The sequence below is a fragment of the Barbus barbus genome (assembly GCF_936440315.1).
Source record: "Barbus barbus genome assembly, chromosome: 25".
NCBI lineage: Eukaryota > Metazoa > Chordata > Actinopteri > Cypriniformes > Cyprinidae > Barbus > Barbus barbus.
This window is the reverse complement of record NC_136753.1, coordinates 24,750,339-24,764,607: the sequence shown is the minus strand read 5'-3', so window position 1 is coordinate 24,764,607 and position 14,269 is coordinate 24,750,339. Positions and strand designations below refer to the sequence as shown.

Here is a 14,269-nt window from a genome sequence, read left to right as displayed (position 1 = left end):
CCCGTATTGCGAACCATGTCACCAAGCCTGATGACTCTCCCTGGCAGCTACTGGGTAGTTAAGATTGTGATAGAGGGACATTGCTATTAAATTCCTTGAAGGATTTTATTAGCTTTATGAGACACCGTACCGGACTATCACACTGTTAAGCAGAGCTTAGAGAGAGGAGTTCACTTGGCTTTGGTAAGTTAATTGCCAATCTACTGTTGCCCTGGACATTGTAAAAAATAATTATGCTTTTGACATCTGGTCAATATCTTAATCTGCTTTGGTTATTTAAACTCCATGCTTTGACTGTCAAAATCCAGTTTAAGCTTTACCATTTGCATTCTCAGTCATCAGCATACAAGTAAACTTCTTTAACTTCACCACAAAGTAAACAAAACATTAAATCTAAACATGGTGAAGTAAAATGTATTACTATGTGTATGAAGTGGATTTGCACAGTAGTAGATCAATTTTATTTTGCTGACGCCGGGTTTGTTTATCTTAATCAACCGTTTATGTGTCAAAGATTTGTTTGGTACTAATCTTTGATTTGCTAGCTCCGAGATGCCTCGCTGTACCGTTCAGACAAAGCATAGACATATGTCATCCTCAGGAGACACCTGGATGCGTATTTAACCTTTAACTAAGCTCTAGAACATTTTCCTCCACCTGCTCTGGAACATTTTCATTGATTTTGGGCTGTCTGGATTGGTGTATCCTATAAACTCCTCAAATGATCGTCGTTTAATGACTTAAGTTTATGTGAAACACAAAGGTCAATACATTTAAATAATCATTAAATGACTAAATAAATACTATTAGAGCTTTTGAATTAATTATACAAATAAAATGTGCATGGCTCAATAATTTGCATTACTTTTGGAATATCACTTTCTGCAACGTCTGTTTAATAATTTATTTTATCTGCCACAGTAATATCTTTTTATTGTTTGGGGTAAATACTTATATATTACAATCTTTGGTTAACTGTAATTAATTAATCAGCATGCAATAATCAATTCAATTAAAATTTAAATCCAGCCCTAATTATTATGAAAACCATTTAAACAAATTACAAAGACAATCTAATTACAAATAATAATAACAATACCTATTAGATGCCAAAGACTATTATGCAAATTGTACTTGCTGCAGTTGTACACAGATGTCCTTGCTACATGACTTCTTAAAAAAAAATCTTTCTGTATTATCCAGAAAAAAGACAGGGGATTCAGAGGATCTAAACTGACTCATTTTGGAGTTCAAAGTCGTTAGATATTTTCCCCTCCTCCTAAGTATTTTAAAGTTTTAGTCCTATTTGATACAAACAATCAGCCGAGACATGCTGGCTCTGTTCCCAAACTCTGTGAGCCGGTTTGCTGTCTCTTAAAGCAGCATCCTAACTGAAATGGAACCTCAAAAGTGACCGTTTTGGAACGCTCTACTTTGCCAGCACTGTACAAATAGCACTTCCCACAACATGCATGGGAGATTTGAATACAGTTGATTTCAATATATTGTTGTTATGTTAATAACCATAAACAGAATACTGAGTAAACCAATTCATATTTAATTTGATTTAACTGCTTTGTCCATTATCTTACTGCATCTTACGAGCTTACTGCAATGCACCATGGCATTGCCCATGCAATGCATTGCCTTAGAATTTAGCCAAACAAAAGGTATCCTATAGGCACCATAATGATGTTTTTGAAAAATCCAAAACATGTAGTCAGCTTATGTTTTTGAACACAGCCATTGTCAAGTGTTCTTGTACTTTTGTTGCTTGATCTCTACACAGTGAGCTTTGCTTTAAAAGCATTAATGTTCCTGCCAAAGCCAAGAACATGTGTGGCAGGTGTCCGGGTTTAACATTAGCATGCTTGGAGGTCCACGTGGCCCATAAAATCTAACCCCACTTTGCATCAGGCTCAGTGTACCACAGGCTCCCTTTAAACCACACTTCCCGAGCCAAGAAAAGAGCAGCGCCTGCGTCCCTGTGGACTCAGGGGCCAAATGTCTGACCATGTATACTTGACAAACCAGAGATTAACACTTTATTAACAAGATAAACATTATTCACTTGCTGTGAAATAAATACAGAATTCACTTCATAATGCGAGAGCTTTTAGATTCTTCGAAGAATTTGGAGATTTTTGAGAGCTGTCAGTGTCTTTAACATGTATTTTCTTAAGAAAGGGCACCTCTAAATCACCCCCCCCCCCCCCCCCCCCCCCTACTGTTGAGGAAATGTACAAGCTGCTTAGTGATTCATCAGAACATCATGACATTTACGATGAAATGTTCTTGTTTATATGTGACATGTGACCTATCAAGTGACTATGTAACTTAGTACAAACCTAAAAAGGCCACTCTGGGGAACCCTATAATGTCACACACATGTACACCAGGCCATTTCAGATTACTTAAGATGCATAAATCAAAATCCTAATATATCTTTATTAGATATTCCTGATAGGTCAAAGGCCATTTAGAGTCATTTACTAGTTCAACATATAAAGTTCTTGAAATTAAACTATAGTAGTAGATCAATGTCTTATGTAACCATTTTTAGCCAATGGATATTTTAAATAGGAATTTGAGAGATTTATTATTAAAATCTATGATACATAGCCAGTTCCTTGAGTTTGTCCTTCAGAATGAGACCAACTTGAAATAAACCCAGTTTACCTGCAAATTTAAGGACTTTTCGTGAAATTTTGACTGCATTCTACATTGAGAAAAAAAAATTGGTGTATTTATTTTGAAACTACGTTTAACAAATAATTACAAACACTGAATCAGACTGAATATTTAAGTAGAAAGATGTTTTTCATGTAAAACATCTTAATTTACAACCTCAAAAAAAAATCACTTTTTACAGTGTACTGTGCATATGAGAAAAACTCTTTAAATAATGACAGTTCTCAGTCCTGAAATGACATTTCCACCTGGCTAAATGTGTTCCACAGGAAACGTCTAGTTTATTTCCTGACCTATGTTTTAAAGGAAGAACTCAGCGAGTCCGGAGATCACTCAAAACATGTCAGCATTGCATGCCGCAATGATATGTGTTGATCTCCATTTAATGCTTGAGGCCAAAATATGAGTGACACCTGCTGACTTCTCCCATCATACACGGCAAGGCAAATGATCGGAGACAGGCGGGGCTCCTCTTTAACTCAATGTCACTTTCTGTCACCTGGCTCAAATCCTTGTTAAAAAAAAAAAAAAGTCTGACATCAATAGGGAGAGTTTGCATTCCCTTTGAGAAGACTGTTAAAAGAACTTACCATACACTGTCTGACCAAACTCGTGACCACGCTAGAGTCTTGCTGAGATCGGCCCCGTCGGACAGCATTTGGATTCTGTTCAAGAGACGGGTGATATTTCAGTGAATCATTTGCACAGCAGGGGTTTTAACTACATAGAAGGTGCCAGAAAAACATTGTCATCAGCTGTAATTCAGTGATGCTGGGACCTAGTGATCAAGTGATCTTAAGAGACTCTAGAAATACAAGGTGAATGATTTACAGACTGAGAACGTTTGATTAGCGGAGTCACGGAGGGCAGCGGGCCTGTTGTGAGGTTATGATATTAAGATTAGCACCTTGTTTACCGGCTTGATGAACATGGTCAAGTTTGAAAGGCATACAATCACTTAGAAATCTTACAGAGGGCACTTTGCATAGATTTCACATGCACTTGTGGTTTGAAGCATGCAAGGCCAGCAACTTCTCGACATTTATAATATTAAATATGCATAAACACTTCAGTGTAGGTTAAAAATTATTTGCGAAATGTGTTTTTGGTCAGATCTGATTAAACGTTTATCAAATCAAGTCATACTGCAATTTCAAAAAAAGGAGAAAAAATCATGTGTGCAACATGTCAAGTTGTAGAATAATATTTCCTGTGACAACAAGTGGTCTTATTCTGTGGACTGATGGTTTCCGAAAAAAGAAAAAACCTTCTATCAACCTTTGCGTTCACTCCGCCTCAACAATTTCTTCAGCGAAGCCTCGCTATTATCCCGCAAAGCAATTTCTGGTATGACAGTGGCACTGTTTCAAAAATTACAGGTCATACTTTCAGTGTAGAGACCAATTTTTTTTCTTGTCACCAGGCGGATCCCTATCTATCAATGGTCAGTATGAGCATGACGGTTATTCAGAAATACAAATTTACAGACAATTTATCATCCGTCATCAGAAATGGTTTACTTGCTTGGTAAATCTACAAATCTTTCACTGCTCGAGTTTGATAAATGACCCTAAATTTAGCACTACCAGCCCTGGTGATTACCCCTACAGGTTATTAATGTACATTATTTGCAATCATGAAAGAAATGAAAATGAAAGATATGAAAAAGCTACAACACCAGACTAAAAACACCAACTGATTTTTTTCCTCATTAAGTTACCATCATCCACTATAATTTAAATGATCAAACAACTCAAATCTCGTTCTTTCTGTAAATAAACATTTTACCTGTAATATTTTTCTGTATGCAGACAAAACTGTATTAAAGCCGAACGCTGAGGAAATCAGAAGGCCATAAACAAAATGTGGAAGAAATCAAAAGTGTCTGATCAGACCGCAACGGGGCAAGGTAAAGTCTCAATGTTTTTATTAATATGTATATTTTTAATAAATTAATTCCAAGTTAAAAATTATTGAAATAAATTAAACCAGGGTTTACAGATACACATACATTTTATACTAGTGAAAATGAAATGTAACATGTTATGTTTTATTCAAAAAAGTCACTGTATTAATATTTACACATTCTGTGTCATTAGTGGGCATCAAAAAGAGATCCAAAGTCCCAGGAGTCATGATCACACAGTTCATAGAAGAAATCCCTGAGGGAAAGAGCCATCCGGATTTTATCCGCAAACCTATAGCTCTTACCATTCAAGAAGGTATGCTGATGTTGTCCTTGCTTACATGTGTTTTTATACACACACAACATTCTTTAATTAATTACATGACATATCAACTAATTAATCAAATTAATTACATAAACCAATATCTCCCATATAAATGTCCAGTGAACACAATCAAGAGAGTTTTGTAAACTTGCAGGTAAACTGGCTATTTTCAAGGCCATTGTAGTGGGTGACCCCTCCCCTACTGTAACATGGGCCAGAAACAATGGGGATATTTCAGATCCACAGAAATATCAAACCAAGTTTGACCCAAGTTCTGCTGAACACACTATTGAGGTGAGCTGAGTTTCTGTTTCATCCCACAAAAGACATTCCTGAATGAATATTCCAAGTTAAAAACCTTGCACTCTTTTTTTAGATGCCCAATGTTTCTCCAGACCAAGCAGACACCTACAAATGTTTTGCTACTAACGAATTTGGAAAGGCTATGGTCACTGTTATGCTGAACATCATTGAAGGTATGAAAATTTAGATGTTTCCATTCCTAACACAGCAATTCGTGGCCCCAAACATCTGTAATGTGGCATTTTCTATTTAGTGGGATTCAAGAAGAACAAAGCAAACCAGGAGTCCAGTGAGTATTAATAACATGTGTGATACCTTATGTGCTGTATGCAGCTTTATAAATCAGTGGTTTGATTTTTCGCTCGTGCATTTTTCAGCTGCAACTGATCCAAATGAGCTCAAGGCTGTCCTGAAAAGGAAAAGGTGCTGTATCTTACGCTGTAAATATAGACAAAGTTATTTTAGGCAATCTCTGTGACTAATGCATTAAGTACTACATCTTTGTTTTTATTCTAAATGAATAAATATGAAATTATATGAACTGTTTTGGAGAGATAGGGAGACGTGGTTCCCCCAAAGCTTTAATAAAGTCCAGTGGTAGAAAAAAATATTGTAAGAAATTAGGTTTAAAAGTTTGATATCCTTCCCAACCCTTTGCCAAAATATATCCCATATCCTATAGCCATACCTTTTCCTTTAATCAACTGTGAATTACCTCTCAACCCTGCAGTAAGGTTCGTCCTAAAACCGAAGCAAGGAAAGATGAGGAAATTGACCCAAAGTTCTGGGAGATTTTGCTGAGTGCCGATAAGAAAGATTATGAGCGCATCTGTGCAGAATATGGGGTGACTGACTTCCGCTGGATGTTGAAGAAACTGAATCAGATGAAAAGAGAGAGAGAACAAGAGCAAGCAGAGGCACGGTTTTGATTTGTTTCTTTGTTTTTTTTAGATACATTTTCAACGTGAAATGATATTGTAATGATATTTTTACTCACAGTTCGTCAAGAGTATTTCTAACCTCAAACACATCGATGTGAATCCTGATGGATCTGCTTCTTTTGAACTTGATCTTAACCTTCTAGACGCCAGTAGCAGAATTTTCATCTACAAGGTAAATTGACTGGTTATTATAACACATCAGAGCTCAGGTTTCAGTGCAAGCTTCTGGTCTGTGAGCTTTTGGTGTGTCCCTCAGGATGGTGAGATGATTCCATATTCTCAAGATCTCGAATTGGAAATGAAACACAACCTGAATCAAGTAGGCAAGAAATACATTTTCACAATTAGGGACCTTTTCCCAGATGATGCTGGCCTTTACCAGTTAGATGTAGAAGATGTCAATGTGTTCTCCACTGAATTTAAAAGTAAGTTCAAATCAACCTTACTTAGTTTATGATGCAGTATATTTAACAGATTACTAGTAACCAATAACACTTTCCTGTAGTTCCAGTGGTGGACTTTCTGGTCAAGTTAAAGGATGTAAAACCCATGGAGAGGGAGGATGCCATTTTTGAGTGCGTCCTCTCTAAACCCTTATCTAAAATCATGTGGGTCGGAAAGAATAACCGATTAGAACCGGGAGACAAATATGACATTACTGTATCCGAAGACAAACTGATCCACAGGCTGCTGGTGAAGGACTGTATGCAGGTGGATAAAGGCATCTATGCGGCTGTGGCCGGAATCAAGTCCAGTAACGCTTGGCTGATAGTGGAAGGTGCAGTATGATCTCAACATTTTCAAAACATCTTTTTTTTTTACAGCAGATCTGATGTTTTCAAGATTGTTATCGAGTAACAAGTTTTTTTTTCCAAAAATAAACAAGGTTTTTATGTCACATTCTATTGTGCAGCCTTACGAGGCAAAAAAACACACAAATGATCAAAGAATGCTCTCTTTATTGATTAGAATGGGGAAGTCTGATTCATTTTAGCCAATCAGTTGATTCATATGAGTCACATATGAGTCATCAGTAGGGTTCTCAAAAGCATGCCATTTATGTTTTTTTTTAAATCAGTGTATTACATTTTCAAATGATATTTTAAAAATCATAGAAAATAATATTTAAATAAATTATTAATTCAATAATTAATTATTTATTAATATACATATTATTTAAAATAAAGAAGAAATAAATTCAAACAAATTTCAAACCATACAGTGCTATAGTAGAAATAGAAAATAATTACAGTAAAAGTGTAAATATTTTCCAAAACATAATTTACAAATATATACAAATTGGGTCTTTATAAATAACAATATATAGCTGCATTTTGAAGTTTAGGATAGGGGTCACTTGCACAAGGATGATTATACTTGGGGGCCCATGGAATGCTTAAAAAAAAAAGAAAACCTTCCCTTAATAGAATTTTAGTGTTGTTAACCACAGGTTCCCCAACACTGTTCAAGTTCACATTACAGTAATTTATCTAATAAGACTTGTATATTGTGCGTATTTCATATTCTTGCCTGTTTTCTTGTTCTGTTTTGTTTTTTGTCATGTTCTGTTTGTCTTTTGTCATGAACCAGCTGATAACAATCGAGATACTAAGGGCAAAAAGAAACCCCGAAAAACAACTCAAGCCGGAGGAGCAGGAGTTGACCTGGCAAAGATCGCTTCAGAACAGCAGGTCAAGCTACAGAAGGAAAGAGATGAGAGAATTGCAGCTGTCAAAACAGCCAGCGCTGAGAAAGAGGCAGCAGGTGCGGTGGACAGCGGCGGTTCTGCATCTTCTCCTGGAGATTGTTCCAGAGCAGACGAAGAGGTCACGAGAGATGGCTCTGGAGACACTGGACTGGCGAGGAGTGCAACAGACACTAGAGGAAAAGACACAGGGAAAGGTAGGAGAACCACACAAGTTCATTAAATAAGGAAAATGTTATCTTCTGCTACATAAAGTGAAGTGAAGTGAAGTGACATTCAGCCAAGTATGGTGACCCATACTCGGAATTCGTGCTCTGCATTTAACCCATCCAACGTGCACACACACAGCAGTGAACACACACACACCGTGAACACACACCCGGAGCAGTGGGCAGCCATTTATGCTGCGGCGCCCGGGGAGCAGTTGGGGGTCGTGGTATTGAGGGTGGAGAGAGCGCTGGACATTCACTCCCCCCACCTACAATTCCTGCCGGCCGGAGACTCGAACCCGCAACCTTCGGATTACAAGTCCGACTCTCTAACCATTAGGCCACGACTTCCCAGACTTCCCATAAAGACACCACTGTTGCATTGATATGTCTAATCATGCAGTGACATCCATAAATGTTCAAGTGTGACATAAGAGTCCAAAGCCAGAAGTAATATCGAGGTGAATGTCTATATTCATGCATACAAATGATTCCATAATGACTGTCAGGATTTTCAGGTGAGAAAATGTCAAAAAGTGGAGGTGTGACTGCGGGTTCAGATGAAGCCCTGCTGTCTGGAGACTCGACCGGTATAAGATTTGATGGTGTACTTAACACTACATGAGAAATAATAACTGTTCAAATTAACAGCCATTAATTTCCTCATCAGTACATTGTCTTCAATTAATATGATTTAAGTGTAGTCCTAACATTATTTGAGTGCCATATTCACATTTAGCCACAGTGTGGCACTGTATGAATGACACAGCCCATAATAATACTGAAGGGAACAGTTGACAAGATTAATGCTCCTTACTGGCAAAGGGATGTAATTTAGGCAGTTTAGGCAAGTGATTTATAACTCAAATATAATTGATCTAGCCAACTGCCTTAATACATTTCCATTTGGTAACTCTGTGATTAACTAGCAAGCTTTAAACTTGCAAACTTGCATATTTTTCATTGTTCATTATGAGTTCATTATTTTATACATAATTTCAGTACTTCAGTACCCTTTCTTTTGAAAATGCATCACATTCTTAGTCCCTAAAAATGTAATCAAAAGGCATATTGCGAAGAACTATGGATTTTAGCAATGAGCTTCAACCAGAAAGTACAAAGTGTGGTGTTAATACTAATGAACACTATAACTACTGTTGATAATAAACCATTAATAAACAATCTTTTAACATTTCAAGCCCACATTAACTTCCTTGCTAAACCTGCGTTCTTCTACCTCCACAATATTGCATTTCACCTCCCACTTCTAAGGCCAAGACACTGAATCTCTAGTCCATGCCTTCATAACCTCTTTCCTCCACTATTTCAATTCTCTCTTAATTGGACTTCTATCTTAAAAATCCCAGACAGATTGCAATGCATCAGTTGTCAGCCACACCAAACAATCTTCCCACATCACCCTCATATTTTCATATCCTCATATAACTGTCTGATTCACAACAGGGCTCTTTTAAATTCTAAAGTCTCAATGGTCTTGAAACAATATTATTTCTTTTTTTCTGACCAATATTTTTTGATGTGATGTTTCTTGTAAATAAATCCCTTTCCGACTCACACACACAAAAACATTTGAGATAAAGAAATATATATAAAAATAAAAAAAAAAAAATATATATATATATATATATATATATATCAAATGCACTGCAATATATAGTTGCAATTTCAAGAACATTGTGAACATTTGTGAAATGTGAAATAGTCAAATTGTGAGATATAAATTCAGAATTAAAAGAAATAAAGCTGCAATCAACAAGAAATCACAATAACATTTCATTTATTTATTTATTAACTATAAATTTACTCACTCTAAGGCAGAATCCAGCTTAGTTTTCGAATGTATTCCAGCTGCATTTGTATTTGTTTATATTATTTGTTTGTGAAGCTAACATGAGCTGTGCAAAAGGCATTTAATAACAATAATAATAATAATTATTATTATTATTATTATATCAATAAATATATTATACATTAACATTTCTCTGCATATTATAGGTATGGAATCAGCAGACCTTGCCGATAACTTAAAAGCCAGCAAATCCAATAAGGATGGGAAGAAGGTGAATTAATGATACTTTAGTATACACTCTATTGATTTATTAATCGCTCTAAAAATGTATTTGGTAATTGCTCTTTATATTGCATCTATCACTTTTGCTAGTTGTCTTCTAAAGATAAAGCAAGCATATCTAAAGTTGGAGGTACACAAAAGGTAGCAATACAAAGCAGCAAAGATTCAGACTCAAGACAGAATCTGGCTGAAGTGATGGAGTGCGAGACTGACGCCATGACAACAGCTGGAGGTATTGTTATTTCTTTTCCATTTCATAATGATACACTATTACTATAACATACAAATGAGTTTTTGTATATCATAAAGAGAAAACAGACTCATATGTGTTTGTTAAAACAATGAGTAATTGTTCATTTTGAATCGGTGATGAAAACATTTTTAAATATTACAGATCTTCCTAAATTCGACCCTGATGACCTCCACAAGTTCTCCAAAAATGTGGTAGTTAAAGTTGGCCAGACTGCTTCCTTTAAAATGCCATTACCTCCTCAAGACCCAACGAAGATCAGCTGGTTTAAGGATGGCACTGAGCTTTTTGATGGTGGCAGCATAAAAGTAGTAAAGGAACTAAACCAGAGCCGTCTTCAGATAAAAGACTGCCTGCAATCTGACTCTGGGGAAATTAAGATCCAGCTTAAAAACACTTTTGGTACTGCAGAGGCCTTCTCAAGGCTTATTGTGGTCGGTATGTTTCTACTCCACTGAGTATTATATTGAATGTATTCTGAAATAAATATTTATAAACCTTCTGCCTTTTACATACAGGCTCATATATTAACATTAAACTGACACATTGAGTATTTCAAACAACTTTGTACCACTGCAGACAAGCCAGGTCCGCCACAAGGCCCAGTAGAAGTGATTGACAGCTCATCTTCTGTCATTGAATTAAAATGGAAGCCACCAAGTGATACCGGTGGCTTTGAAGTGACCAACTACCTAGTGGAGCGTCAGCAAGTGGGACAGAGTATATGGAAGAAAGTGTGCGATAGTTCAGCCGACCGCCTGTCCTTTCGAGACAGAAACGTGTCCCATGGCAAGAAGTACATATACCGAATCTATGCTGAGAACTCTGAGGGTATCAGCGATCCTCTGGAGACAGAAACCATCATGGCTGGAACTCTGAGTGAGAGACTACATGAGTACTTATGATTAATGTATATTATAAATAAATAAATTAAAACTTAACCAAATTCTCTATCAAAACAGTATCAAAACTTTCTATGTTGCAGTTTACCCTGGTCAACCCGCCCCTCCTAAGGTGGTCAGCGCTTTCAAAAACTGCATCAACCTAACATGGACTGCGGCAGAGACAGATGGAGGAACCAAAATACTGGGCTACCAGCTAGAGAAACGCAAGAAAGATACAAACCATTGGGTGACTTTGAACCCAGCTAAGGAACCGATTTCAGGTACCTGTTTTCCCAACATTTCCAAAACAAAATAAAAATGTCTGTAAAACTCCAAAAATGTACCCTTGCATACAATTCACTGCTGTTTCCAAATTAAATAATCTTATATTATATTATATTGCTTTTCACATGAAGGATCACACAGGGGCAGATTTTAAATTACAGTTCATTGCACAATAATATGATCTCAAAACACTTCAGTGCATGATTTGTACCCTGCTACATTTTGATGCACATAACTAGATTCATATGCATGGATTTTCTGACATTTCTGGACATTTCACTTTGAAAGTGTCACAAAACATGCGAGAAGCAAGGTAATATCATTTTATATACCTGCAAATGTCACCTCAGGTAAATTTTTCCATTGAGTCGGGGGGGGGGGTTTCTCCAATTACTGAGAAGTTCACATTCAAAACCAAAGGGTTTCTAGTTCATCAACAGTTAGACAAGAGTTACATATTTTAATAAGCTATTCAACACTTCTCAAACCCTACCATTCAGCTTTATATAGTTGTTCAAGTAAAAATCACGAGCGGACATAGCTAAAGTGACATCAATGTCATGAACTTTCCAGCTAATAGATGAATGTATAGTAAGTGAACTGGAAAACCTTGATTGTAATTACTGTGTATCGTTAGGTTACAATTAAACAAGAATTACAGGGTTTGAAGCCCAGAAAGAGGACATTCATTTGAAGACAGATGCAAGGTTCAATGGAAATGGAAATTATTTTTCTGTACTTTTAATCTATGTAATTACGAAACAATAGTTTTATGATTAAATGACCTCTAATTCAGATATAACTTCAGATTATCATTACTACAAGGGTAGCTATAAGTAGTAGTAAATGCCGCTTTGGATGAGAGGGTCTAAATGTTCTTATATGGCCATAACATATTACTTCTGACTAAAAAGTCTTTGATCTGATCTTTGAAGTACTGTAGCATTTGTAAAAAAAAAAAAAAAAGTACTGCTACACTGTAAAATGTCAAACTGCGTTGTTGTCCGTTAGTGAAATCTAATGTGGTCAGACTGATCCTGCCATATTTTATTAATAATCTATAAAACAATATTTATGATTTAAATAAAACTAGTTCACTTAGATGTCTTCCGAGAAGCTTTCACTTGACAGAAACTTTTGAATGTTCTGAATCCTGATGTTGGAATATTCTATTGCTTTACATATTCTTCTGGGTCATAAATATACAGTATTTAGTAACAGTGTTTCATGAGTACTTTCTAGCCAAACACTTGAGCACATCAAGCTGCAACTTGTCATCATTATTTTAACTGTTGACATGAAATCCTCCTTAAAAACTGTAATTATACCATTTACTGTATCTTCACATTTGCTGAAAACATTGGTTAACCTGCAACTCTCAAAGCAATAATTATTTCTCTGAGCCACAACAACTCATGACCAGGTAAGAGGTTCAGACCCCCTAACACTGAAATCCTATAATAGCCCCTGGTAAGGCTTTAAATGGTCTAGCACTTTACCTGAGGCACCTCTTATGAATTCTCACATAAACCTCCAGTCATTTTCAAGAGCTTACCGCCTCTCTATTTCCATCATATTTTCCCAGCTGCTTGGTCACACCAGAATCCAAACCGCTGTCTCTCGCTGCCGTACCAAAACCAGCAATGTCTCATTAACTAGAAACATTTCCTTGAATTCAAGCACAGTTGTTGTCTGTTCTGATGATCTTACCTCACACATGAAGTATACAGACTCTTCATTTATTCCAGGAATACACTTCTATCAAATCATCCTGTCTCCTAATGGAATTAACACAATATCACCTATAATTATAATTAATAACTGTCTTTGATTTCTTTTTATAAATGTTCATACCATTTTTTATTAAAACTGACATTTTTTTCTAAAAAAAAAAAAGGCTCTACATGAAAAAGGTTAGATTCAAACCTGTTTCTTAATGAGCACAACAGCCCAATGTGTCATGGCTCCACCAGCAGATAACAGTAGACTAATTATGCATCTCCAGACATGTTGTTTATCAAGTCACTGGCTTTACTTGACGTGCTACTATGACAATTAAAATAATCTGCTTCGCACAGCTCTGAAGTATGCAGTTAAGGATGTCTCTGAGGGGTCAGAGTATGAGTTTAGAGTGTCAGCCATTAATATGTCTGGGCCTGGAGAACCCAGCGCTCCCTCTGCGATGGTCTGCGCTAAAAACCCCAATAGTAAGTTCTGTTCATAATAGTTTATTAAAAGAGAATATAAATGTACAACTTTGAACTGAATTGAACAGCTTGTCTTTCTTTCTACTTTCCATCCATTCATTTTCAGTCAGGCCCCACTTCAAAGATCCTGTAGACTTCATGGTTGTAAGAGCAGGAAATTCTATCAGAATCAAAGTCGATTATGAGGTACTTTGATTTATTGTGCATGCTGGGGATTAAACTATGTGTCAGCCCTCATTCCCAAATGAACATGTCTAATATTAGTAAGAACATGTACATTTGCCCCAATGTAAATTAATCTTAATAACTTGGTAAGTGCTCGCAGTTTCTGCTGTATTTAGTCATGCCACCACATAATTTAACTGCAGATAAAACTGGCTCAGATTTTCGGCAACTGGTATTGACTTGTTCGAACTGTAAATTGGACCAAAAATCTGGGCAAAAATCATATAGTACATTCCAGCCTTAAGC

The 14,269-nt window shown here is 36.3% G+C and overlaps 1 protein-coding gene across 1 annotated transcript in view; it reads left to right on the top strand.

Annotated features, from left to right (window-relative positions):
• Nucleotides 1-4,554: 4,554 nt before the first annotated feature.
• The window catches only part of igfn1.4 (immunoglobulin like and fibronectin type III domain containing 1, tandem duplicate 4), a gene marked incomplete at both ends in the record, with an annotated part of 31,909 nt that continues 22,194 nt past the window's right edge, over nt 4,555-14,269 (top strand). Inside the window, 18 exons of the mRNA XM_079377987.1 lie at nt 4,555-4,600; nt 4,791-4,913; nt 5,077-5,216; nt 5,299-5,398; nt 5,479-5,514; nt 5,603-5,648; nt 5,956-6,142; nt 6,225-6,338; nt 6,423-6,591; nt 6,672-6,944; nt 7,757-8,068; nt 10,097-10,161; nt 10,263-10,404; nt 10,567-10,860; nt 11,002-11,301; nt 11,408-11,587; nt 13,670-13,798; nt 13,905-13,984. Coding sequence (XP_079234113.1) covers nt 4,555-4,600; nt 4,791-4,913; nt 5,077-5,216; nt 5,299-5,398; nt 5,479-5,514; nt 5,603-5,648; nt 5,956-6,142; nt 6,225-6,338; nt 6,423-6,591; nt 6,672-6,944; nt 7,757-8,068; nt 10,097-10,161; nt 10,263-10,404; nt 10,567-10,860; nt 11,002-11,301; nt 11,408-11,587; nt 13,670-13,798; nt 13,905-13,984 — 2,736 coding nt within the window. The remainder of the gene's footprint in view (nt 4,601-4,790; nt 4,914-5,076; nt 5,217-5,298; nt 5,399-5,478; nt 5,515-5,602; nt 5,649-5,955; nt 6,143-6,224; nt 6,339-6,422; nt 6,592-6,671; nt 6,945-7,756; nt 8,069-10,096; nt 10,162-10,262; nt 10,405-10,566; nt 10,861-11,001; nt 11,302-11,407; nt 11,588-13,669; nt 13,799-13,904; nt 13,985-14,269) is intronic.